The 27505-nt window shown below is 43.7% G+C and overlaps 2 protein-coding genes across 3 annotated transcripts in view; one reads left to right on the top strand and one right to left on the bottom strand.

The window, feature by feature from the left end:
- Positions 1–9200, bottom strand: part of AIDA (axin interactor, dorsalization associated) — a 29287-nt gene extending 20087 nt beyond the window's left edge. Inside the window, exons 1-2 of the mRNA XM_027901486.1 lie at positions 8984–9200; positions 5430–5499 (exon numbers count right to left, since the gene is read on the bottom strand). Of these exons, the coding sequence (XP_027757287.1) occupies positions 5430–5499; positions 8984–9093 (180 nt within the window). The 5' untranslated portion in view covers positions 9094–9200. The remainder of the gene's footprint in view (positions 1–5429; positions 5500–8983) is intronic.
- Positions 9201–9362: 162 nt separating this feature from the next.
- BROX (BRO1 domain and CAAX motif containing) lies at positions 9363–26313 on the top strand. Of its 2 annotated transcripts, none has more exons than XM_027901480.1 (13): positions 9363–9402; positions 11631–11761; positions 12525–12631; positions 13867–13963; positions 15321–15416; positions 16077–16149; positions 16500–16605; positions 17177–17266; positions 18032–18117; positions 19399–19480; positions 20546–20696; positions 21296–21455; positions 21934–26313. In XM_027901480.1, exons 2-13 carry the CDS (start codon positions 11661–11663, stop codon positions 22018–22020), a joined length of 1236 nt encoding a protein of 411 aa, XP_027757281.1. In that variant the 5' UTR covers positions 9363–9402; positions 11631–11660; the 3' UTR covers positions 22021–26313. The 2 variants fall into 2 exon arrangements, with proteins under 2 accessions (XP_027757281.1, XP_027757280.1); XM_027901479.1 differs by lacking the exon at positions 9363–9402 and adding an exon at positions 9750–10276.
- The last annotated feature ends 1192 nt before the right edge of the window (positions 26314–27505 follow it).

Below are 27505 nucleotides of genomic sequence, written 5' to 3'. Positions count from 1 at the left end.
TCCATCATCTGCCCTGAGAGATGTCACAACTCCTCCTCAGTCACCTCTTGGGCCACAACTAGTTTCATTAGGCTGGGCTAAAAGCTAAGGGACTCCAGTTTCAGTTCACCTTAGGGAACACTGAAAGGTGAGAGTTCAGGAGCTGAATCATAAGCAGATCAGACACCAACACCTCCAGGGCAGAGCCAACAGCTGGAGTGTGCAAAAGCCTCAGACACCTGATTTTCATCTGCCACCACAGGCTCATCAGAGCTTCTGAAGCCATTTCTCCTCAGCTGGCATCTCCTCTCACCCTAAACATTCTGTTACAACATGGCATCGGGCCAGACTTACTTTCCCATAGTTTTTACTGTTGTCCATTGTATGGAGTCTTTCAAAAAATTTAGTTCTTCTGAGCACCTTCCAGGAAAGCAGCGAGTGCTGGGTATCAACACAGGACAAACAGTTTTCTCCTCTGCTGAGGATGCAGCACATGCAGCAGTGCTGTTTGACAATTTCAGCATGGAGCAATGTGACCTCATGCACGCATTCAACATGGTAGAGAAAAATATCAGCAGCTCTATTTCTGTGGAGGTTCGCTTTGCAGACTAAGTTCAGTCAACAAATTCCCATCTCCCCAAAACAAATTCTGCTACTACATAACAGAGACCCGTGACTGGATCTCAAGCACAGCTTGTAAAAACAGAGATATTTTGAAAAACAAAGGAACACATACAGTCCTGGATTCATGTTGAGACTTCCAGACCCACACTGCACACATGGGTGTTGTAGATTTATCTGCATGTACTTTCAGGCTGGATGTGAGGACACCAGGTAGCACTACAGAAGCAGATTCTCAGTCCCTATAATTAGAAAACACTACATCCACCTAATGGGCTGCAGTGTAACAAAAGGAATTCCTTTTCATATTTGAGAACATCTGGAAAGATACATTTGCAAAGGTAGATTCTCAAAGAGGAAGGTGTGAAGCAATGGGTAAAAGAAAGGAATCCAGAGGTTCCCTAGGGAAGGGAGGGGAATCTCTGAGGTTTGACTACAGCTCTAACATTTGCAAAAACCCAGCTGTTCCAATGGTTTGGGTGTTGACTGCTGAGCAGAAAAAAAAAAAAAAAAAAAAAAAAAGCATGCCCATTCTGCATTTGATCAAAACCCCTCCAACTACACAACAGAAAGAGGGCTACAAGTTTGCAGGGTGCCAGCACACAGTCCCCGTGCTCCTTTACAGAACAGATTTTCACATGGCTCTCCTCCTCCCGGTCCCTCACGCAGAGCATTAAGCCCACACCATAAAGGAGGTCTCATAAACACTGCTCAAGCCCTATCTCCGTTGTCAGCTCACCAATAAGTTCAGCAACACCACTATTCCCCATCCTGCAGATTCATAACTGTGTGTTCTGAAAACTGCCTGAACTAGGAACCTCCTAAGAGAACAAAGAGCAATACAAAAATGTGTGTCCTCCGGCTCCTGGGGGCTGAAGGGAAATAAACGGCTCTAGAAACAGATTAATTTAAGAGAGTTTGGGAGTCTTAAAATAGTAAAGAATAGGTTTTATATGGAATCTATTGAAACATGGCAAGCTCCCAGCAGGCATTATTCATAACTATTTTTTTAAGGGACCACACCCAACCCAAAAGTTAAAAATGCAGCTAAACACTGCTATCATTTTCAGCTGCAACTATCCCATGCAAAGGCTGCTTTTTGCAGCAGGGAAAACTTTCTGCATCTCATTAGAAAGACTGAAGCCGTAAATAACTTTGCTAGTTTAAAATAGTCAAGATTCAGTTTTATGTAAACTCATGATTAGAATGGGAAAAAAATCAGTTGATCTTGTAGTCAAGGTTTCTTCAGTGCAGCTGTGTGAGTAATGACTGTGCTAACTGTAATGCAGTCAAAGATGTTTGCATAAATACAGAGCCAGAGCGGAGTTTGACTTTAACGAGAGGTTTAGGCTGTTAGAAGACCAGTACTTTAATGAATCATGCTAAGACTGTTCAACAGTGCTCTTATTTCAGCGAGTTATCATTGCACAAAAAGCCTGATTTTCTAATGCTGCACAGAACTCAGCCTAGCACAAAAACAGTTACACCAGAAGCAACAACTGTGGTTGCGAGAGGGCTTTAAAGGTCACATTTACTGCACACTAACTGGGTGAGAGTAACTGTAGCTGGAGGCAAGCTAATAACCACAGCCAAACCCAACTGGAACGATTCATATCACAAAACACAGCGGCTGGTCATGAATGAAGACAGGATTTTTTAGAGAATGAAGGTAAAATAATGAACAGGAGGATTCAAAATGTTAAGACTGAGGTAAATTCACCAGTAATTTTATCTGCTAATATTCAACACATGCAGCTTCTAGGTGATGAAACTGTTGCCCAGCCTCCTTAGGGCTGTTGAAGGGTGACGAGATTTAAATACAACCATTTTCTTTCACAGTTTACAGTATCTGTAGAGAAATTCTTCAATAAAATTCACAATCACTAATGAACATTCCAGCACTGTCAATTATCCAAGCCAAGACAGAGCCTTCCCTAAGGACTGAAACTATGGAATAGTTATGACAACCCCTCAGAAGCTGAAAATACAGGAATGAACAGCAAATTCTGGAGACCAGTCTGCTCTATCAAGGCAAGTAGCATACAGTGTTTCATAACAGACTCTTCAGATCAAAAGCAAAAAGGCAAGATATGACTATTTAGAAGTCTGAATTCTTACCATAAACAATACATTTATTACAAGATAAATGATAACTGGCTCACAGTACGCCTAGGAAAGAAACTGGTGGTATCTGTTACGTGTTTTTAGATTAACAGATTGTATGATTACATTAGCAAGTAACACACCACTGATTATGGTGTGGCCATACCTGCACTATAACACCACCTGTGATGCACAAAATAAACCCAAACATGGTAAAAATTCATTCAGGCAGATAGGGCTGAGGATTTGAACCTTGTCTTGTCCTTTCCCTGTAGCTGTAAAGTGAGTAGCTTTCCCCTGGTACACTGCTGAAATCCACCTTCCCCACAGAGTACACCATGTAAGAAAAAATGACAGCCTCCCAGTAATTCTCACCAGTATGGAAGGCCCTTTGGAAAACAGATAACTGGAAATCTATTGAAAAATGGAATGGGGGTAGATCAAGCAACTGGAAATCATAGTGAGCTTCATGGCCTTTCAATCAATGAAATTCTGTGTGCAGCCTGGGCCAGTGATATCAGATAAGCAAACCCTGAAGTTTACACACTCTTCTACATTAAAAAAAAACCAAAGATGTGGCTCTTACACAACATGCAGAACCTTAGAAAGTCAAGATAATAGGAAAGAGGCTTTTTGGAACCACGAGGAAATATCATGTTGGTGGATGCACTGGCAGGAGCAGAGTTGAGCAAAAGTAGCTGTTTTGGTAGCTGATTTTTTAAAGGGCGGTGAGAAAGAAGATACACTTCTGTTTAACCAAACTGCTTGCAAAGCCAGCAGTCTGCTAAACTCCACCTCTACATGCCAAGCGAATGATATTAGGGATGATAGTAATTGGTCATGATCACTAAATGATATCCTGGCTGAGGTCCTGCAGAAATAGGGAAGACCAGAACAGCAAGGACCTTTACATCACACCAAAAGATTTTGCTGTAAAGAGTTTTGAGTGCTTCTTTCAAAGCAATAGGAAGACTCTTAGTTTTGCTGTGACTAGCATTCCTCATGGTAGAGGTGGGAAAGAGAGTGTTCTTCCAACAAAATGTTGAGGAATTGGGCTGTGCATGTGGCTAATCCAACAGTTACTGCCATTTGATAACCAGACTCAAAGTTTCAGTGCATCAGCCACTTCCAGATCTGCAAAAAATACTAAGTGATATAAATACAAAACTCTTTTGAAATTTTATCAGCCTCAGAAACAGGTATCACTCTGCAAGGATTTAAAACCACCACTCCTTACTTTTTTCTTTTCAGAAAGACTGTTGCCTTAAGACATGATTGCAGTTGTGCATCTCACATCTGAGGTCAGTTATCTCCACTTCCTGAGCCCCCCAGGCCTTCTCTCATGGCTGACCTCATTCACTTCCACAATCTGGTCCAAGGTCCTTTTCATAAAGACTCAGGGAACATCTGGAAGCAAAGCCCTGTGCGGTTCTAGTTCCCATACTCACAGGAGATGATGTCTCCAGAAGTGAGATTAACAACTTCGCCGTCATGAAGTAACTACATTTTCAAAAGTCTCCACAGAGGGGAAACACGCTGCAGAGATAACTCTGCTGGGAATGATGGAGAAAGCTACCAGCAAGGGATAGAGAGCAGAAGCAATCAAAGAGTAAACAGGTGTCCAACATTAACAAGGCTCTCAAGGCTTACGGTTCAGGAAAAGTGAACCAAATCCTTCTCCAAGATTAAGACGCAGTTTAAGGCAACCATGAGTTTTATCACCTTCTTTGCAGAAGGTAAACAGAACATAGAAGACCAGCTCTTTGCTATTCTTATTGGTACACGTCAAGGAAACAGTTACAAACCTCTGTCAGATTCTACACAAAGGTGCATTTCTTTGTATGAGTTTCTTTAAACAAATCAAGTTCATCTCAAATTCCTGTAGCCAGGACCTGTTTTCAGGACTAACATTTCCAAGCACAGATCCTATTACTCTAGCACTCTATTACCAGAAGTGAGACTCTGAGCTAGCAAATGTCAATTTCCTGGTAACAGCATTGCTCAAACAAGTGATCTTATGACTGGGAAAGCTGGAAATTCAAGTCTCTAGTTTGGTATCCCTAAGAAAAGTATGTCTTTATAAGAGACAAGAAAATTTAAGAGGGCCTCATATCTCGGAAGATTTTATTTTGCAGTAAATGCTTGAGCACATGAGACCCCAGCTAGCACTGTTCACTTAAATCCCACCCCACAACTGCAGTAATATGTTGCTGAGACAAGAAACAGCCTTTTCAACTGAGGGGAGGGAGGGAGGGAGGAGTAAAGTAATTTCAATATTTTGAAAGATTATAAACAAATGATGTTCTAAGAGGCTACTAGGGAGTATTCTGCCAGGACCCTTCCCTGTCAGGTGTTACATGTTAAGCTAACACCCCCCTCACACACCCTCCGTGTCTGCAGTTCACAACACTTTGTATTTAGACCTCACGACATAAACTGTACTAACACTGAATAAGCAAGTTATCAACCATCACCCAAAAAAAGAAACACCTGGGTTACGATGGACTCTGGCCAGCACTGCATGACATTCAACGCTGCACAGCAGAGCATCCGTCACATCTCATGACAGCAAATGCTTCAGCCGTGTTGGGCTCTGTTTCTGTTTGCGTATATTGAGGGAGTAAAAAAGGTCTCACAAGGCTCTGGCCTGTGAGATTAAAAAAAACATAACACACATCAACATCTCTGACCCAAGCTCCTTGACTGAGCAAACAGCAAATGCTCACCTTTTGATCTTCCGTGAATTCCGAGTTGTTGTGCTGAGACTGCGCCTCTTTTTGTAGGTGCCTTGCTAATCTGGATGGAGGAAAAGAAAACTGTAGAGTGGGAACACAACATGAACACACGCTCTCCCCCTGTCTCCAAAACCCATGTCAGACAAAAGGTCCACAGACTGCTGCTCCAAATACTTTCAGGGTTGTTTTTTTGTTGTTGCTGTTGTGGTTTTGAGTTTTTTTAAACAAAGTTTTCTACAGCCATGGTAGTCCATACTTAAAAAAACCCAGAAGGTGGACAAAGTGACAAAGTATGGAACCACATCAGGCAGGAAAGACTACATATATAATGCATCATGAAGGGAGAACAGGTTAGAAGGTTCTTCTGGCCAACAGCCCCTTTTACAAGCACTGACCTTGTTTCTCTCACCATCCTCGTCTTTTATTCCAACAAACTGCAGCCCCTGTGCAGACCCACTGCGGTACAATCCCACGTGCCTTTCACAGGGAGAATCTGAGGCAAGGATTGGCAGGGTGAGGGCACCCTGGGTGATGGCACGTGGTCTCCCGGCGCTGGAAGGCAGGCACGGGGCTGCTTGGCCCAGGCTGCCGGGGCGGATCAGTTCACATTTGTGCCTGTCAGCATCCCATGCGGAGCAGAGACCCCACCCCTTGTCATCACGGAGGCGGGAGTACCCAGGGGTTTGGAAAGTAACAATAAGCAAACAGCTCGAGAAAGCGAAAGGAAGCTGGAGGGAAGCTATGGGAAGAGTGACAGTTTCCGTCCGGGGAGGAAGGAGAACATTAAACAAGCAAAACCTCTGGGCAATTGTTGCCATTCCCCGTAAATAATTTTTTTTTACAAGCAGAGCAGGAGGGAGGACAGGGGTTGAGGGAAAACCCAGGGACAGCAGCAGTACTCGGGACATCGCAATATTCTTCCACCTGGAACATCCAAGTTTGCACTGTTAAAGGGATTCTGCTTCTCTCCACCACTGCAGGGGGCATTAGCTTGGTTTCTGAGGGGAGGTTAAAACATATACGCCAAGATGCACACAGCAGAACAGATTACTGTCAAAGCCTGTGGCAGGAACAAAAACCAGAACTCAGTTTCTTTGCTTTTTCTCAAAATAAACCCTCTTTAAAAACCCCATAAGGATTGAGGTGGCTGTAGCTTTTAACTGGAACCATTGAAAACACAACAAAACAGGATGCTCGGTGCTGTTGTCCCCCTTCATAAAAAGTAAAGGTTTGAGGAAACATCACCATAGCAGCAACATGCCACCCACAACAGGCTGCATCACAGCGTTAACATTTCTGCAAACATCAATAACACAACTCTCTTTGCATTTGTCACTAATACAAGAAAAAAAAAAAAAAAAAGGTACCCTAATCCAAATAAATGCATCTGGCATCCCGCTTCAGGCTCATTTAAAGTTGGACTAGGCCAAGTTCCACAGATGGGGACATTCAACAGGGAAGCCACTTCTGACAGCTCAAAGGATCCTGAGTGAGTAAGCACCTGAATGAACGAAGGCCAGTCTTTGCACCAAGCTTCCCGCACTTCCAGGAGTAACAAAGACCTGAGCAGATGGACACAGGAGGTGAATAACTGTTTTACAGGAGCAGCCATCAGGACTTAGCTTAGATTTGGGAAAATCTCTCTCAGCATCAGCAAGCTCACTGTAACCAGCTTCTCCCCAGGCTCCTGGTGTTGATCAGTACAGACCATGCCAGCATTCACAGCACCAGATTTGTTCGTCCCATCTCAGGGTGCCACTGGAGAGGGCAACAACAAAAACCCACGCTGTGATGTCTCTCCAGAACTACAGGTTGATACCTCGTCTAGTGCTCCTTGTTTGCAACTTCTACTCTAGAGCCTGAAATTGTTATTAATTTATCTGCTAAATCTTCAAACAGCAGATATACATGGAGAAAAGGTTTTGCTCCTCCCTAGGAATCGCCTCCCTGTAATCCCTTGATCTTCCCTCTCCTCAGTCCTGGAACCACAGAGCTCATCTACTGAGGACTATTCAGTAGAATCTCACTGATAAGAGCAGCTTAAAATACACCACTACCCATGAGGAGCTTTCTTACAAAGATATCTCACTGCTCCAAAGTCAGAGCAGAGCCAGGGTGTGGAGATCACCTCAGTTCTCATCCGACACAAGCCATGGAGGGAGGAAAGGAACGAAAGTTGTGCTTCAGCTCCCAGACTGGACTGTCCGCAAACATTTAGTGACCTCACCTGTCAGAGAAGTGTGATCAGAAGGAAAAGCCCAAAGACTTTCTGAAGAAACATCATTATATGAAACTGGCTGCTGAGACTGCTAAGATAGTTTAAAGCATTAGGATCCTACTGGACTCCTTGTAGATGTCCACATAAGGGCAGTTAGTAAAAATATCTTCTTTTACTTCTCAATCTTTTTTTTTTTTTTTCTGTTGAGATATAGACCTGGAAGAGAAATTTCTTTTCATCCCTGTGCCAAAGTTTGTATAGTAACAGCTTGCCCTAGTCAAAAGACCATCAGCAAACTACAAATAACTGAACTTGCATCATCCTGCCTGGTGAGTGAATGAAATGATGAGATTATAGCCTCTTGCGACCATGCTGTCCGTGGCCAGGAGACCTAGTTACTCTGAATGGCAACAGAGCTGGTAGCCAATAACAAGTTACAGCTCATAACTTGAACAGTTCTGAACAGTGCTACAAGATCTCTCAGGGAGCATCCCTTCAGCTGACTTTTGCTTGGGAACAAGTGTAAACCCTCTTGACAACTTCCAGAAAATTCACCAAGAGAAACTTAGCCTGAAATACTTAGATCACAAAGAAGTAAGTTCCACCTTTATGGTGAATGGAGTAGTAGAGGAGAGCCTCTGAGCTACAAGGTGTGTTACTAAGGATACTAACAGTGCTCTATAGCCGATACTCCTCTGGTGGCAGATTAATGAATGGTGCAGTCCCACCCAGTGCCACCAAATCTGACGAGGGTGCCAGGTTCCCCACACTACCACCCCGATTTCACCAGGAGCAAAACACACAAGCATGTGACAAACTACTTTTCACTCTGATGGGTTGGTTACGCCTTTTTTTTTTTTTTTTTCCCCGCTTAAGGCTAATGTTTCTACAGCCCATTTGCCAGGTCCGCCCTCCATTCCCCACAAGCGTGGGGCAAACAGGGCGATGGGATGGAAGCATCCCGGTCCAGGGTTGCCTCGGAGGCTCCACCAACCAACCACTCCGGCGGCCCTCGCTGGGGCTGGAAGGGACCCTAAAGACCATCCTGTTCTACCCCTGTGCCGTGGGCAGGGGCACCTCCCGCCAGACCCGGCTGCTCCCAGCCCCGCGCCGCCCTCACAGCGGGCAGGACGGGCCGGCTCCCGCCTCGCCCCTGGCCGGGCTGCCGCGCCGAGGGACACCCCGAGCCCCCGCCCCGCGCCCTGGGGAAAGGCCGGGGGGCCCCGGCAGTGCGGTGGCCGCGACCTGAGCTCGGCAGGGCCCCCCTGTCCTGCCCTGCCCTGCCCTGCCCCGCCCGGGGCCGCTCCCTCCCCGGGGCCGCACTCACATCTGGTACTCGTCGATGGCCTCCACCAGCTGCCCCCAGGAGTCGAAGTCGGTGCCCTTCCTGAAGCTGGCGCCCCAGCGCTGCAGGAGGCTGCGGGCCGCCTCCGACATAGCCCCAGCGCTAGGGCACCATGCTCACTCCGCGCCGGGGCACCGCCAGCGCCAGCACCGCCCCGCCCGGCCCGGCCCCAGGACACACGAGCGCGGCGGCGCCTCCCGCCTGCACCGCCCCACCCCGCACTGCACCGCCCCGGGGGGAGGTGGCGCCGGCCGCGCCCGCCCCGCCATCGCTACCGGGGCAAAGGGGCCGCAGAGCCGCTTCCGCCTCGGTACCGCCATGGCCCCGGTCACGGGGCCGCACCCCGCCCTCCGCCCCGCCCTCCTCTCCCGGCCGTGCCGCCGACGCAGGCCCGCCCCCAGGTAAGCCCCGGCGACCCCCGGCAGCGCCGTAGGGTCCTCGCCCCTCCCGGGCGGCCGCTGCCGTCGCTGGTGCCGGTGTTCCCCCGCTGCCGCCTGTGTTGGTGGCGCTGAGGCGTCCCTCCCGCGGGAGAGCCGCGGGCCTCGGCCGTGTCCCCGCGCCCGCTGTGCTGGGGGGAGCCCCCAGAGCCGCGGGGCTGCGGCGGGGGCGGCCCGGGGACACCGGGAGGGGAGACGGGGGAGGGGGCGAGCGGCGGGATCCATGCGATCGGGCCGCGGCGGGGAAACGCCATCGGCTCTCGGCTGGCGCTGCCTGCGGCGGTGGTCGCGTGACGCGGACCGGGAGCGGCGGGGCCCGGACGGAATAGGGGGGAACCGGGAGCGCTGTGAGGGACCGACTGACACACCCGGAACGGGGGGAACCGGGAGCGCTGTGAGGGACCGACTGACACACCCGGAACGGGGGGAACCGGGAGCGCTGTGAGGGACCGACTGACACACCCGGAACGGGGGGAACCGGGAGCGCTGTGAGGGACCGACTGACACACCCGGAACGGGGGGAACCGGGAGCGCTGTGAGGGACCGACTGACACACCCGGAACGGGTGGAACCGGGAGCGCTGTGAGGGACCGACTGACACACCCGGAACGGGGGGAACCGGGAGCGCTGTGAGGGACCGACTGACACACCCGGAACGGGGGGAACCGGGAGCGCTGTGAGGGACCGACTGACACACCCGGAACGGGAGTCACAGGAGCCTTGTCAGGGACCGACGGACCGACCTGCAACGGGGGTCCCGGGGCCTCGGAGCCCTGTGAGGGACTAACAGACCGACCCGGAACGGGGGCGACCGAGCGTGCGACAGACCGCTGCGCAGGTAGGTGGGGTTGTCGCAATAGGTGCTGGCACGATACGTCGTGGTAGGTGCTGACATGATGAACAAGTCGCAATAGGCACTGAAACCATAAACAAGTCGCGATAGGTGCTGGTACGATGAACAAGCCCTCTGCTCGGTCAGGAGGACCTGCACAGTGCCAGGGGGTCTCTGCTTGACAGATCTCCTTGGGTTTTTTATTATAGCCAAGCTGCGGAGTGTTTTGTGAGGATGAACGTAGAAGGTTCCAAAAGACCCCGGGGGTCTCGAGTCCTGCTCAGAGCAGGGTCAGCTCCGAAGTCTCCCCAAGTGCTCAGGACTTTGTCGAGTGGGGACTTTGAGAATGGGAGACCACACAACTCATTCCTCAGTCCTTCTGTCCTCCTAGTGAAGGGGTTTCTCCTTTGATGCAGCACAGCCTTCCCGTGTGTCAGCATCTCCCCGTTCTGTTTCATCACCACTGTGGTGAAGCTCATTGCAATGCTTGTGTTATAGTTGTTTGCTGAAGTTGAGGTGCAAGAAAAGTGGTGGTCGGTTTTATCTGTTACATGTAAGCAAATAGATCTATGTTTTTGCTCAGAATTATTGTGTTGCTGCAGATTCATCCATACCAATGGCTCTGCAGTAAAAGCTACCTGTAGATTGACCAGATACAGTAGAAAAGGAGGCTCAGGGATGACCTTACCCCTCGCTACAACTGCCTGAAAGGAGGGTGTAGCCAGGTGGGTTTCAGCCTTTTCTCCCAGGCAAATAGTGACAGGACAGGAGGAAATGTGCCAGGGGAGGTTTAACTTGGACGTCAGGAGGAATTTCTTCACATAAAGGGTTGTTAAACATTGAAATGGACTGCCCAGGGAAGTGATGGAGTCCCTGTCCCTGGAGGTGTTTAAGGAAAGACTGGATATGGCACTTGGTGCCATGGTCTAGTTGACAAGGTGGTATTTAGTCAGAGGTTGGACTCAATGATCTGAAAGGTCTTTTCCAACTTAACTGATTTTTTGATTCTGAGATATTTTTCATGTAATTTGCAGGTATGTTCAGCCTTATGCAGGAGGTAACAACTGAGGGGAATTTTTTTTTTTTTGCTAGGAAAGTATGTGCTCACATAGAGCAGTAGGTGATAGATTTTTGCCTATCCTAAAAACAGTTGCCTCAGAAAGCATCTGTATTTCTCAAACTGAGCACATGGGGGATGAAGACCAGGCATATGGAAGCTCAGCATTTCAGATGGGGGGAAAAAGAATTCTAACTTCAAATTAATTTCATGCCTAATTGCTTACATTTGCAATGTATTTTTTATGTGTAGCACCTCAGCTGCACCTGTTCCTGCAGCTGTTCTGTCCTTTCCACACTTCAGACTTGGCGCAAACAACGCTACGGAGAGAAAATGACCCACTGGTTCCACCGCAACCCTTTGAAGGCTACGGCTCCTGTTTCATTTAATTATTATGGGGTAGCCACCACTCCAGCTGCAGCAAAGGTTTGCAAGTAAGTGTTCCTTTGACTAATTTCACTCTGTTTGGAGGACGTCCTTAAAAGTAATGGTTACTCTTCAGTTTTTGAGCTGAAGATGAGCTGGAGGTGCAGGCAGGAAGACAGTAAGACACTGCTAACACCAAAGATTTGGTTACAAAGAACGAATTCTCCAGTTTTCAAGTATCTGAGTGCACAGCAAGGCCAGTTATAACAATGCAGTGGCAAAAGGCGAAACATTTCATTGCCTTTCTGATGACTGTGCATTCCTGTGCAAAATATTCCTAATTTCCATAAGTGCATAAGGCATGACTGTTCTATTGTAGACAGGAATGTAATGGAAAGAGATCTCAGCTTATTTTGTGGATCTATTCTTATCTCTCCATCTCACCCCATTCTAATGTTGAAGAATGTTCCTGCTTGTTACTCCTCTCCTCCTGCACCCAACCTCTTGGTAGGAAAAGGCATAATTATTTCAGTTTACGCTAAAACAATAGATTGCGTACTGATTATTCATTGCTGTCTGTCTAAAATGGATTGTTCTAGAGAGTCAGTCGTGTCTATCCGAGGGAGAAAGGAAGATTTTTCTGTATTTATTGGCATCTTCCTCACAAAATCCCTTTCCAGGCCTTCAGATAGTAAAATGGAATGCTTAGCTTCACATTTTGAGCCAAAAGGGTGATGCTGTGCACGGGTGGGTACTTTCTATAGTACATTTTGGAGTAGAACATCCTAGGTTTCTTTTTTCTTTTTTTTTTTTTTTTTCTCCTCCATGTAGTGATCTGAGGTTATCCCGAACACAACTCTTGGAGCTGTTTACAGACTCGAGTTGTAATCCAGAAATGATGAAGAATGCAACTGACTTGTACTTTTCACTCCTGCAAGGTAGGCAGCACTACTGATACATCAGGAGCTGTATCAGTTAGGTTTTACTGGCACTTAAGTTGCTCCTTAAGTGTAAGTTGAGTCTGTTAATGAGTTGATAGGATTCACTCTTCAGTGTAAACTTCTGGCTTGTCTGATACCGGATCATAGGCTTGTTGCAAGTTTACACTTCTGCTTGTCTTAGGTGTACATAAAGGTGCTCATGAGCACAGTAGATTTTCAGTAGATGGTCAGCTGTGATCACAGATTCCCTTGAAACCTCCCTCCTGCCAATATTTTGATGATTCCTTTCAGCCAAGTTTCTTAGGACTGAGTTTTCAGGAATCGGTTGATTCATGGAAACTGGGATCTTTCAGTCTGTGGGAAGTGAAGCAGCTCACATTGATTTAGTTCCCTGGGAGGGTGTAAGCCAATGCCACATCTAAATAAAGGTGAGAAAGGAGTCCATGTTGCTGCAGTCAAGATTTGGAGAGTTGCTTTGGGAAAACATCATGCTTGGCCACTAAAATCTTCTGCATGTGAAAGGATCGAGTATTTTTCATCTTTATAAACATGGGACAGCACCTAAAGTTGTAGTCCCAATAGCTGCTGTGGCTAATCTTGAGTTCTAAAAGTCTGTAAGACCTGATCAGGCCAAGCCTCCCTGAAAAATTCCTTGGGCTTCATATGCTGGGATTTGAACATCTCATAGCGTGAGCTTCATCCCACTGACTGCTGCTTTCTGGGCTAATGGACATAAAGAACCAGTTTCCTGTAGCCCTGGAGACAAAAGAGGTGATGATTGGGTGAGTCAATGCTTACAAGCCCTTTTCCTTCTCCCTGTTGACCAGGAAGCTTTTCCTGGAATTTCCTCATTGCCATTATAGTGGCAGGGACAGCCACTCACTTGCCTCAGGCAGCCTCAGCCATCCTGTGCCTGGGTCAGTCCAACTCCTAACCAGTCACAATATGGGAGATACAAACATCTGCAAGGTTTTCCTTGAGCAGTCAAGGCTCACAGGGGTGATTTGGTAACCTGCTAGGTAAGGAGTTTCTTGTGGTAGTCAGTTTGGTTTTTCCTAAATCTTCCTCTCAAGATACTGAGGAATAAAAGCCTCAGGAAGTAACACACGTTTTTGGTGCAGAAAGAAACATTCCTTTATCAATATCTGTATTCTTATTGACCCCTCTCCTTCATTCCTTGTTTCTGTTTCTTACTCTGAGATTGCCTGTCGGTACGTTTTTTTATTCCGTAGGTTTTATCCTTTCACTGGATAACTCTTCCCAAGAGTGCAAGTTGAGATACATTCAGAATTTCAAGTGGACAGACACGTTACAAGGACAAGTCCCAAGGTGCGTGTGCTTCTATGAGTACAGAGTATGCAGCTGTGTCTGCTGCTCCGTTAGAGATGTGCTCATGTGCCAGCACAGGCCTGAAGAAAAGCTGAGAAATGTAGCAAAGTGTTGGACACAAAGTAGTTTCCAAAAACATGTTTGTATGTGTTTTTGGTAATTGCCGTACTGTGTTGGATGTTCTGAAGTGTGTGTGGCCTTTATGTAGAGGTGTGGTAGTGCACAGTAATTGTGGAAGGATCCACTGAGTCTTAGTTGATCTACAGGCTGAATCTGCAGTTGGCTCCAGCAGCCCAAACAAGAGCCTTGAGGCTGTTGGTGAATTGAATATGATAACAAAGCTTACTACAATTTAAAGCCTCTCCATTTGGCCCTGTTGCCTGACCAGCCACTTCTCTATGTTTTGGTATACCAGTGTTGCTGAAGATCTGACTTTTGCTCTTGTCCTCTGAAGCTCCTGGTCCATGTACTGTTGGTCCAAACAAACAGCTCTTCAGTTTTAAGTAGGAATATAGATCTGTAACCTTCTGGATTATTCAGTTGTCTCTTGCTATTGTAGGTACTCATGTGGTATAACTACACCTACAAATTTGTCAGGCTTTAGCTAGAAATGCTTGACTTCCTCAAAGCTTTTATTCCCCTTGGAAGAAAATCTGTTGATTAGGACTTTCTTCTGATTTTCTCATGGTCACAGACACTTGTACTTGTGCCAGCTTTATTCTTCCCACTCCCACACCTTTTTTTTTAAAAAAAAGGTTTGCTAGTTCCTAAACCATACTGAGCTTGTGATTGCAAGTTCAGTCTTTTCAAAGACCATGTTTTTAGCTTCTGAAATTTCCTGCTATTTGCACATGCTGTTTGTCTGCAGTTACATAAATAGTTGCAATAACATGCATTTGAGCGAGATGTAATAGGTTCTAACTTATTAACTTAGCAGTACAACTTTAAAGTAGACTTTCCAGAGCAAGGCTTTCCACAAAATGTGCAATTAAAAAAAAAAAAAAAGATGGAAAAATGTCAGCCACACCCAAAGCTAAACAAGTCTCAAGTTACAGTTTTAAATTAAAAGTTCCCAAAAGGGAAGGGTGGGCATCTGAATGTGGGAGATTCTAATTACGAGCTCTTAAATGGAATAAATAAAAATATCTAATTCTCTCTTGGGCAGTTCTCTTAGTAAGTAGGAGGTTCTGAATTGGAAATCATTATTATCTTAAATACATTTTATGGTAAGAAATATCAACTTATGCTACATAAACTATCAGCAGATACAGCTTATCAGGGCAAAATTGAAGGCATTAAGTTGTTTGTTTGGTTGGTTTTTGTTTTGTTTTGGTTTTTTTTTTCTATCTTTCTTTAGTGCCCAGCAGGATGCAGTGTTTGAACTGGTTTCTATGGGATTTAATGTAGCTCTGTGGTACACAAAATATGCATCAAGACTTGCTGGAAAAGAAGAGTAAGTGTTTTTCTTTTCTTAGTAATTCTGTTGTAGCAATATTGCAGCAAAGATTTTGCAGGTTCTGGGTTTTGATTGCTGTAGTGCAAGTCCAGCTGAGACAGTAGGAGTTCAAGGAGGTGGCTTAGCCTTCACTCACGTGCTGGAATGTCCAAGTGCACTTCAGTCCCTGGTTGCATCTGTAAGCCAAGTGCAGTAGTACCACATGACTGTGATACAGAGAAAGTGTCAGCTGTGAATAAACCCTTCACCAGTCCTGCTCTAAATGCCTGGGTACAAAACTGAGATTCTCAAAATCACAGCTCTGCTGACTTTTAGCCCTACAGCCAAAAAATCTTTGGCTTTTAACACTGAGGTTGCCTTTTACTTGAAAGTCATTACAAAGTCTTATGTTTCATTTTTTCAAGCAAGTTCTATTTGATTATTTAATGATTGGACACTGTAAGAAATTTCTTTACCATGAGGGTAGCACAGCAGTGGGACAGGTCATTAGAGAATTAATGGAGTCTTGATTCTTGAAGGATTTAAGATCAAAAGCCACAAAGCCACAACTGACCTGATCTAGTGTTGATAGTTGTGCCCTAAAGCAGGAGGTGGGACTAAATGTATCCTAGAGGCCCTTTCTAAGTCACATTTCCTTGACTCATTCTATATTCTTAGTATAACAGAAGATGAAGCAAAGGATGTTCACAGAAGCCTGAAGATAGCAGCTGGGATTTTTAAACACCTGAAGGTAGAAAAACTGTCTTTGCTGTTTGTTCTTTAAAGTATCTCCAAATACTTGGCCTTTTGTCTTAGAAAAGCCTTTGCTTTTCTGATGATGTTACAGAATACACAGGTACCTCAGACTACCTGAATGATAGAGGGAAAAGAAGGGTAGTAATATGTTGTGCTACCACTCAATCCCTGCTACTCATTCCCAGTGGCAGTGGAGGAGTAATTTGTCTGCTTGCCCAGTATTAACATTCAACAGTGCAGACACCTTCACTCAATGCCCCATCCATTTAGGAATGAGGCACTGGTTTTGCACCGACAGCAGTGGTATTAAGTCTAAACTAACTCTGAGACTTGCTTTTTGTTTAGGAAAGTCACATTCCAAAATTGATTACACCTGTAGAAAAGGGAAGAGATTTAGAAGCTCGACTTATAGACTCTTACATCATACAGTGCCAAGCTGAAGCTCAAGAAGGTATCTTCAATTAAACGTTTGTTGGATGTGGGAAATGACAGTCTTTGTGGGTCACTTGATGTCCTGTGAACTCTGCTTGGCAGCAAGGTTATGGTTTTTTTTTTATTCTTCTGAAGTACTGTGGCTTAGTAGGTCAGATTGCTCTTAAAGAATCTAAAGTTATAATTATAGAAGAAAAATCCCCAAAATCAATCTGATATTACAAATATAATAAGGAATACCTTCCACTCTCGGAGAACTTGAATGTAACATTCCCCCCTTCTTTTTTTCCTTTCATGCAACCTTTTCACCACCATGCTTGCCTGACATAAGTTCACAGTTCCTTTATTTTAAAATATTTTCAGCTCTTAAACGTTTATTAGCTAGTTAAAGGATAACATCCCTTCAGTTTTTCTGTAAAATTGGGATCATTCTATTGAAGAAAAAATCTGCCTTTATTCTGCAGTTTGCTTGACTGCACATCATTTATTTTCCACTCATGCAGGGGTTTTAAAACCCCAAATGCCTTACTGATTTGATGTGAAGGAACATTTCAGTTAAACTTATACTGTGGTGTGGAACTTTTTTTCAGTGACAATTGCTCGGGCTATTGAGCTGAAACATAATCCAGGACTAATAGCTGCTCTTGCTTATGAAACAGCTAACTTCTACCAAAAAGCTGGTAAGTGTCTTGTTTTGTATCCTTAGTGACTTGGTTTATGCCTTCCTGCCAGCAGACATACTTCACCCACCCATAAATTGCAATATTAACAGTTCCTCAGTGGACATGGTTTGTATATTTAGCTTCTATTTAGCACATTTGAGGCTTCGGTTACCAGCATATATTTTGATAAGGCCTTTTGTTCTTGTGGGAATCTTTCTGTAGTTCATGGTAGGAAATGTTAGTGAGGGCAGGCAGAAGATGGAGTAATGTCTTGAGAACACGTGCTAGCAGCAGACAATGGCCTGATGTAACTGATATGTGTTCCAGCTGCCCTTGGGCAGCAGATTCTGATACAGATCATGAAGAGCGTAGCAAGTTAATAATGTACATCCTTCCAGATGAGTAAGCTGATCCTGTGCTTACTGGGCAAGTGGGAAAAGTGTAAAAGCATGGGAGTCAGGAGAGCATTGTGACACGTCACATTATAGGACACCAGTTGAAATTAAACTAGGAACAAGCTTTGAAATGTTGCCTAAAAGTACTTATGAGAATTAGCCCTCCAAACTTTCAGGAATTCTAGGGACAGCTGCATGATAGCTGCATATTTTTTTTTGTTTTTTCTCATGGTTTCTCTATGCCTTTGCAGGAGCAATTTTTGTCACTTGTTTCTGGCTACTTCATAGTAAGATCTATTGCTAAGTTTAAGAATTCTGGTCTTTGAGTGTATTTGGGATTTTTCTTTTTAGAAATGTCCTAAGAATAACTTTATGTGTGTGTTCATAGATCAAACATTATCCAGTTTGGATCCAACCTATGCAGGGAAATGGAGGAAGTACTTAAACTTGAAGAGCTGCTTCTATATGGCCTACGTAAGTATTTTGGTTGACAGCAGTCACAGTTTGTTGTGTAAGAGCTGGATAGGGGCTAGGTATTTCCTTGGCTTTCTTTCCACGCTCTGATGAGAGATTGTGCAGTGTCAGTGGCATCTGAAGGGGTTTTTTTGAGCCAAGTGCAATTACTGCACTGTGGAATTTATTGTGAGATACATGTATTGATAAGTGAAGCAATTCAGGTTGAGCATAATACTCATCTTCCATTATCTGCATCACAGTGGAATTCTAGGCACAATTCAGAGCTGATCATCTTTTTGAAAACCCTGAATGAATCAAGTACCACCACTAGGCACCATTCCAAGTGCTGTCCCTGTTTGCCTCACTGATCTCTTAGCAAGAGCAGTGGTGCCTTTGGAATCCTGAGCTGCTCAGTTTGCTGTTTGTTTCTTGCCACAGCCTGTCATCTGGCTCTTTCATACTGTACAAAAGGCCCAAACTAAGCAGTTAACACAATTGTCTTTCTCTTAGGTTAAACCTGTAGCTAAAAGGTTTGCTTGCCTTATTAGCAAGTCTGAGAGGTGAGGGAGGGTCAGAGTTGTGGTACTTTTCCTTTTTTTTTAAGCTTTGTGATGTGTAAATTAAGGTACAGCTGTACTGTGAGAACAGACATTAAAGGATGGGTTGCAAGGTAGGCTTATTTGGTGGGATTGTTTCTTCACCTGTGGTATTTAGTATTTAAACTCCACTCCTGATAATAGATGAGGCAATTCAGTTCTCACTGGAATACAGTACTATGTTCAAGCATATGTGTGAAGGAATGGAACTTTTTGGGGTGGAAAAGTTATTTAGACTCTTGCAAAATATCTCAGACAGCAGAAAACTTCGTCTCTTCCAGGTTCAGTGGTGTTTGTCACAGATTCTGTTTTTGAGTGTTGTGGTAGTTTAAGTTTTTAGTCTTTGCTTTGTAAACTTGACTGGGATTTGTCCTCTTCCTGTGGTGAGGCTTAGTGCTACACATTGACACAGTCTCACTGAGAGAGCTGAGGGGGCTTGAACTGCAACTGTCTGCCAGTGCTTTTGGTCAAACAGCTTTGTGGAGCTCAAAGTTACTCTTGGCTAGACTTGAGACAGCCTGGTTCATACCTGCCTCATGGTGTTTGTGTTGCACTGTTCAGTGAACGCTGCTTTGACTTGCATTCCCAAATTGTCAACTGTCTGCAGGGAATGGCACCTTAGAAGAGATGGAAGAGACAGCAGAAGGGAATTGGTGCAGGAAGTGCCCATGATGTTGGTAATGATTTTGTCCTCTCCCATCAGGCATACTGTTACCATGGCCAAACTTTACTGGCGAGTGATAAATGTGGGGAAGCAATCAGATCTCTGCAGGAGTCAGAAAAATGTAAGTGTGGTTGAGACTGGATTACAGGGTGTGATGATGATGATGATGTGCCTGTTCTATTTAGCTGTATCATGTTTATTTGGTCTCCTATAAACTTAAGATTTGATCTGCCACCTGATCTGAAAATCCAGCACACCTTTGAAGAGAGGCAGTGCTTTTTTTTTTTTTTCTTACCAAAGACTGTCTTTCATAACAGTGCTATAGAAAATTCCATCTTCACTTCTCAGCCTGGTAAAGACTGACTTTGGACTGCTTGCTATATACACTGTAAAAAGCAATGGTCTGGTCATCATGTTTTCTGGTCTGTATGCCAGGGTACTGCAGCCATTTCTGCCTTGGGGGTTGCTCTACCTTATATTAAATAGTAAATCGAGACCCTGCTTGTGTGCTTTTAAACAGATTTCAGTAACTTATTTCCTTTCTATTCCTTTGAAAGGTAGCTTAAGGCAAGTTTGTAGTAGTTTAAGGTCTTCTTCCCATTCTTCTGTCTTCAAAACTATTGCTACCCCAACAGCCAGCACTGCATAACTTTACCACAATGTATAAAACATGCTCAAATCTTCAGATTGGAAATGTAAAGATTAATTTTTAAAATAAATTAAAAATTCATTAATAAATTGGATTACTTGCAGTGAAACAAATACCATGATTTTTATTGTGCCTGCTGCTCAGAGGAGAATGCTTCTCTTCCCACTCCATATTGTTGTTTGGTCTTGGACATCAACTGTGCATGGACATCTTCATGCCCTCTCTTTTTCCCTACCATGTGGCACAGTTCTTGGGTTTATTGTTGTATTTTGCCCCATACATAAGACTGCTTTCCTGCATCTTCCCACCCAAAAAGCTATCTTTTTCAATTTTTTTTCTGTTCCTAGTCACTTGTTGGATGCAGTAAATCTTGTCTGGAAGTGCTGCCTTTGAACTAGTTTGGTTTTGTTTCTAAGAAGAAAGAAGCCTGAATGAATTCTTGTATCTTCTAAAACTGAAGTGCTGTAGAGCAGAACTGTGGTTTAAGAGGGCTGTGTAAATGATTTTTATTTAATTTATTTCATTTTATTTCTTCAGTTTTTTCCAAGGCTGAAGCATTGTGCAAAGAATATGGAGAAATCAAAGGGCCTGGGACTACTGCCAAACCTTCTGGACATCTCTTCTTTAGGAAATTAGGAAGTCTGATTAAGACCACACTAGAGAAGTGCCAGAGAGAGAATGGATTTATGTAAGTAATTCATGGTTGGTACAATGCTTTGTATAAAGTGTTATTACCTCGTTTGCCGTTATTTCAAGGTGGGATGGTGAATTTTACTCTCCAGTTGTTACGTTCCTTTAGGGCATGGCATGTAACTTATTTTTGCAAATTTGTCTTTTTGTCAATTTGCAAATGTTACACCCTGATTCAGGCACTGCCTTGCAAGACAGTCTTTTTGGGTGTTGCGGTGCTGCAGCACGTTAAGACCAATTTAGGGAAAGAATTGTCCTCTTCATCTTTCCTGGGAAGTATTTTAAATGCCCATTTGTATTTTGAAGGGTTTTTTTTGGACAAAAGATACTCTTCTCATTGAAGCACTGGGAGTAATGGTTATCAGGAGGGGAAAACCTGCCTCGCTGTTAGGGATGAACAGTAATACCAAGAAGGAATTGCTTCTGTCCTTGTGAATCTTGGTGACAGGATGCATGTTAGGTGGTGCCTTAATGCAATGGAAGAGAGCAGCAGTGACTGCCACTGTAGAAACCCAGATTGTTTCTCTCTAGAGATGCAAACAAGACTTGCAGAGATGATGCATTTTATTTTAAATACATTTCTGTATTCTTTTACAGCTATTTCCAGAAGGTGCCAGCAGAGGCTCCCCAGCTAGAACTGAAAGCAAACTATGGCTTAGTAGAGCCTGTTCCTTTTGAGTTTCCTGCCTTGAACGCACACTGGACTCCTGAAACACTTGCAGCATTTGATCTCACCAAGAGGCCGAAGGATGACACTGTAAGATAACCTCGTGTACTGTTCTTTCCTGTTAGCTTTATTCTGTGTAGCCTGCAGAGTTACTGTGTTGCTCTTGTGTCATGTTCCCCAGCTCAGGGCAGGATGTAGACACAAGGCCACACATTTCTATTGTGCCAGGGGCAACTCAGTTAACCTCTGCCCACTCTCAGCATCTGGGAATTCAGAGACATTTTCTTACTAAGCTCTGAATAGGAGGAAACCCTGTAATGTGTGTAATATGTTGAAATGGAGTGATAGGAGTGAATGCTATAGAAAGATTTTTCTTTTTTAGAAAAGGACTTGTTTAAGGTTGCTGAAACAGAGAATATTTGGCTTTTTCCCCCTGCTTGAGTCTTACTAAAAGTCTTCTTCCTTGAAAAGAGAAGGGACTGTTACAACATGTAAAGTTAGTCGTCCATAAATACAGTGGCTTGTACTTGTGGTATTTAGTTGGGTTTTTTTTTCTTATTGTTTGCAGGCTAAACCAAAGCCAGATGAAGAAGTAAAACCTCTGAAGGAACCAGATATAAAGCCTCAAAAAGACAGTGGATGCCAGATTTCTTAAGTGCCATAAGTGCTTCGAACTCACTTTGAAACTGTATTAGTAGGACTCTGGGGCTTTAGTTCTGATCTCCCTTTTTTTGATTCTCCTTTTTTAACTTAGAAGACTAATTTAATTTATCTTCATTAATATGTGTCTATCTTGCTTGAGAATGTGGTGGATTTCTAGGAGGTTATTTATATCTGACTTATTTTTGGTTTTAGTGGGATATCATAGAATGAGTGGGCTTAAATGTTCCTGTTGTGCCTCTAGAGAGTTTCTTTTTGTGGGTTTAGTTTTGCCCACAAATAGCAAAGGAAGTATCATGATTGTAATGCTAGAGGATTTTCCCATTACATTATATGCTATATAATGTCAAACTCTGCAAACATAGGTTTGCATGAACAGTTATATTTTTTCAAGTTTTGTCATTCAGGCTTAGCACCCTGTCATGTTCCAATTCACATAATTGTAGTGAGCAAAGAAAATCTGGGTTTGGTTTGTAACACCCCTGTGGTATTTCAGAGGACTTTCACAGAACTTGGAAAACCTTAAGTTCTGCATAACTAGAGCACAATTTATATTCTGAAACTATTAGCCTCTGTTCTTTCCTCTATAGAATAGGGTTCTGGCATCAGAATTTGTAGTAAGGTACTTTAATTAAAATCCTTTAATATCAAAGTGTATCTGAAAGTGATGCAGCAAGTAATGTGAAAATTCTTAAAAGTAATGCATCACTGTGTCATTCATTCAAAGTTTTTGAATCTTGAAAGATTTGGCAAGTTTGAAAGCTGCAGACAGTTGAAATCTCCTGGCATTGTAATTCAGGAAATTGTCATGCGTAAGATAATGGAATTGTAACGGAGTTGCTGTGTTTCCATCTGGGTAGTGTTTGTAGGAAGCTGTCAGGAGAACAGGGAGGAAAGATGAGCTGAAGAGCTGATGGCACAACTGGGAAACCAAGCTCTAGATTCCCTTTATGCCCTGTGCCAATAGTGCTACTTCTCAGCCTTTGCAGTACTGCACTGAAATCAGCTCCTTGGGAAGAAATCTTGCTAAAAGCCAAGCCCAGTCAAGACTGAGAAAGAAACTACTTTGTAGAACTTGCTGCTTCTATTATTGCCTTCTGTGGAAAATGGGGTAGTATTCTTTAGTGCTGAGCACTGCAAAACACCCGTGACAGCAAAAACATAGCTTTCTGATTTGCTGCAAAGGAATATGATGCATGTGTTGAAGTGAGAGCCTTGCAATCCCTGGGGGCCTGTTGCTGCATTTCACTTTACCTGAGAAAGAAACTGGACAGCCTGACAAGGTTCACTGTTTCAACAAACATGATGGCAAATGCACTTACCCTTATGTACACTGTAAGCACATTCCTCCCTTTGTTCTCTTTGGGTTTGTCCTCCACTGTGGTGTAATTCGGTGCTTCTGCTTGAAGCCTTCACGGGGCTCAGAGTCACTTAGCTTAGAGGGCAGGAGTGCAGCTCCTTGAAGGCCCATGGAACAAAAGCTTTTGAGGAGGATAATAGGAAACTCAAGACTCTTCCTGAGACACTGGACCAAACTTCAGAATTTGTTGCTGCAAAAGGCAGAGGCTTTTAATGCTGGCAATCCTGGGTGAATCAAATGCAGAATTCATTGCTTCCTCTGATGGATTTTTCTTTCTGCCAGTTTTGCATATAAAAATAAGTGTAAAATGAGCTGAATTTCTTTGGAAGAAAATTCTGTTCTGCAAGGACCTAAATGATTAGAGGATAATGAGTATCAAGAATAATATTTATCTAAACTTGGTCCATTTCTTCTGGTGCTGCACTAGGGCCTGGGGTGTGTTTTATGAAGAGTTACTCAGATCTGTTCATAACTTGACCAGCTGACTCATTAGACTTCCTGCATTGTTAAAAGACCAGCTTAGGTTTTGCCTAAGTAGCGTGGAGCTACTTTGCTTGTACAGATGTTAATTCTGAAAATGTGTTACATCCGTAGTCACGTCCATTTGCTCAGCCTGACGCCTTTCGGGATCAACATGCAGTTAACTCAAGTTTCATAATCATGATTTTTTTTCAGTTACTCATTGTTTTCCAGATTCCTGTTTGTGTTAATTCGTACATGTCTCAACTTAATTACTTTCCTTTCTATGCAGACTAGATTCCTTTTTCCCTTCTCCCTTCATTTTCCCTTCCATCTGCTGCATGCTGTGGCACAGACTTGCCTGTGTTTGCTAATGCATGTGTGGGTCCTGGGACTCATTTCCAGTGAGGCTTTTGCCTATGGGTATATTCCTGTATAGGAATATCTTAAAGTTAACAGATCATGACTAAATTGTTCCCAAACAACTTGGTAGGAAAAATTATTTTATGGATTGGAATCCTTTGGAGGCCTTCTCAAACCGAGTGGTTTGTCTGAATCGAGTTCACTGTAAATAGTTTGGGGCATAACCAAGTGAATTGTGTCAGATGGTGACATTACTTAAGACTAGCTGTGTAACGTCTTATGCCATAGCTGTTTCAGTAAATATGATGTAGTAGTTTAAAAATAGACTAATGGAACAAACTAATTCACTTAACATTTGTTGCTTTTCAAGACGAACTTCATTTACTTGTAGCTAAAATCCTATGGCAAACACTGGATGGTTTTGCCCAAAAAATAAGAAACTGTTTAGTACAGAGAGCTGTGAGCCAATGAGCAGTTTTCTGTTTCGGTTTTGTTGGGTAGCAGGAAGAATTATTGTAAATAGGATTTAGATTAATTGTCCAATATGCTTAAGAATATGGATGAAAGGACTGGGAGTTCCAGGTAATCTGGAAACCTAGCAGCCATGTTCCTTTTATTAGAGTTCCCTTTAGTAAATTTTAAGAATGAGGTATTTTGAATGGTGACTTTTTAATACTCTAATGCTGCAAGAGCCTGTTTCTGTGGCCCCTCTCCGGTTTTAGAGGCTCTCGTGGCTAAACCTGCAAATCTCATTGGTGTAAATAGTCTTTAAAAATTTGTGCCCAGTCTGAAGTAGAACAAAACTGCGGCTGAATAGAAAAGGGAGTGCTGGGCCCTCTGTTTTGTGCTTTAAAAATAAAAAGTGATTGTCTTTATCTAGTATAAAACAAACCATTCAGCTCTTTGTAAGATTTCTATTTAAATACCTTCCTCCATGTATTTAAATACATTCCTTCCATGTTTCGTGTTCCTGGGTTTACAGTAGCTGATCTCCATCCAGCATGTGACACACCTACAACTGAGGGACTAAGCCTGGCCCTTGGATGCTGATGTCTTCCTCCCACTGGATTTGGCAGAGGAGTTTTGCCTGTCAGCCTGAGGATGGCGTTTGGTCACTTAGATGTTCAGCATGGGTATGTGGTGTGTCTGTAACGACAGTAGTGGTTTGTACTCAGAGCAGGAAAATGGATCCCTGTATCTGTGTAGAATGTAGACAACCTTGCACTTTAGAAATTTCTCGTCTTGCAACTTTCAGTACAATACAATATGGTTGTAAATACTCCTTCCTGGCATTTTAGTTTTGTTGCACTGATCTCAGTACTGTGCTATCAGTAAGGTTTTAATGGGAAGCATTATTAAAATGTATTTTTAATTGTGTTTAAACAAACTCATGAAGCATATCTCTGCCTTTAGAACATGAGAGGAGGGAACATGAGAGGAGGCAGTAGTTCATCTGTCTTTCATGGGAGTCCAGAGAAATGAGAAGTTCCTGTCTATTGGCTGCAGGATGATACATTTCATCCCATCCCCTTGTCTAGTATTTAAACTGAAGTTTCAGCCTTAACATAAATCCTGTTCATGCCTATTAATTATCCCTAAAGACAGAATTCTGTCTCTGAAGTTCATGGCTAAATTATCATAGCAGCATAAGCTGCTTTTTTTGTGTGTGGTTTTTTTCTCTTAACTGGCCCAGTTGAGTGAGGAATAAAATACAGGGAGTATGACAGGCATGGAAAAGCCCCTCCAGTGTGTCCCTGTCTCCTGATTGTGAGCTCAGTGTAAAGGCCTTTCCACAGTGACTGTTGGTTTCACTCAGCACCTTTCCCTGCTGCTGATGCTCCCAAATTCAACCAGTGTGTCCCACGGCTGATTAGCTCTTTATGTAGGAAGGCCCACCTCCTTTGGTTTTGGGGTCTGCATGGATTACAACCTTCCTAAAGCCATCCTGTACTCTGAGTGATCCCACTTCACCCAGCTCTGATTACATTGACAAAGCAGCCTTATTTTGTAAAGACAGTCACCACGCAATCTTAAGCTTCATAGTTTGAAAATTTGTATATAACCACGAATTTCAGAATACCATTTAAAATAAACAACCTGAAAGTATCACACTTTGTTTCATCATTTAAAATGTCAAGTATAGTAGCAAGAAAAAGGCTCTGTCTTGAATGTTACTTTGTCCAATTTAATGCAGCTTTATTCATTATACAAAATATTTAATCCTTGAAGTAAGCTGAAAGGAGGACTTGAGCAAGATATTGGGTGCATATGGAAGTAGTAGCTACAAGAAGCACATCAAGTTGTGGGGCAGGAAGAGAAGAAGTGGAATTTCCAAACTTCTGTTTTTTAAAAAAAGTAATTAGATATGATTTCATATATGAAATTCCAGTACTTGCCAAGGTCTGTGACCTTGTAGGATATTCTATATGCTACATGAAGGAGTTATTTGGGAATAACCCCAGATTGCTGGCCACTTCTCTTAAGCTGCCAGCAGCCAGTGGCAAGCAGATTTGTGGGGGATGTTTCTTCATTTCCTGAGGCACAGCTTGCTCTGTTCATTTTAGTGTAAATACACACTAATTCCTTTCAGCCTCTCAGGTTTTAGCACAGTTTCTGGAGGAAAAAAATAATCTCTTTCATGGTGATGTCTCTCTTTCTGTCTGACATAAGATTTACCCACCCAACCGGGGAGCCAACCAAACAGGCCATTGCATTTGGAGAGCCTGTAGTTGCTAGACTGGATTTACGTTTTCCTTTCCTCTGTAGGGAAAAGGATCTTTTCAGCAGCAGTCTCTGCTGAAACAGATTAACTCTGAAGCAGATTTTCAAGTCACAGAAACTTGCTGGTTTGTGTTGGGAACTCCTGAAGACCCATGGTTTCCCTCCCACTGATGTGAAAACAGATGATGAGTTACTCAGAACACTTCGGACCAAAAAGCTGAGCAGCTCCTTGAATGGGACATACATCCCTGTCTTACTGTGTGCTTTATCTAGTGTCTTGCAAGCTGCTTTTCATGCCTCCACTTCTTAAAAAAAGTAGATTTCCTTGGCTTTCCTTGCTAAAAAAATTGTTGCAGAAAAAACCCAATGTATTTCCTTGCTTTATTGCTTTCCTTGTTTTCTTGCACACTTGAGAAAGAAGTAAAAATCACCAGCAACAGTGCTGAGAGCTAACACTTTTGCAGCAGGAGCAACATCAAACGCAGCTCCATGTTCAGAAAACAGCTGTTGCCCACATCTGTCACCCAGACTTACCTGCGGCAGGGGGAGCCAGTGGCTGTGCTGTGCCTCTCCCCAG

The sequence above is a fragment of the Empidonax traillii genome, unplaced genomic scaffold (genome assembly GCF_003031625.1).
Source record: "Empidonax traillii isolate 1590-97213 ecotype Southwest subspecies unplaced genomic scaffold, ASM303162v1 scaffold787:size292032, whole genome shotgun sequence".
In the NCBI taxonomy this organism is placed as follows: Eukaryota; Metazoa; Chordata; class Aves; order Passeriformes; family Tyrannidae; genus Empidonax; species Empidonax traillii.
Note: the sequence above shows the minus strand (reverse complement) of the source record. Positions and strands in the feature narration are given on the sequence as shown.

What these genes read in the sequence shown, in the direction of transcription:
- BROX (XM_027901480.1), top strand. Translation starts at nt 11,661, where the DNA reads ATGACCCACTGGTTCCACCGCAACCCTTTGAAGGCTACGGCTCCTGTT. An exon ending in CCAAGCTGAAGCTCAAGAAG is followed by an intron (nt 16,606 to 17,176) that starts GTATCTTCAATT and finishes ACTTTTTTTCAG; the next exon opens with TGACAATTGCTCGGGCTATT. An exon ending in TAACTTCTACCAAAAAGCTG is followed by an intron (nt 17,267 to 18,031) that starts GTAAGTGTCTTG and finishes GTGTGTTCATAG; the next exon opens with ATCAAACATTATCCAGTTTG.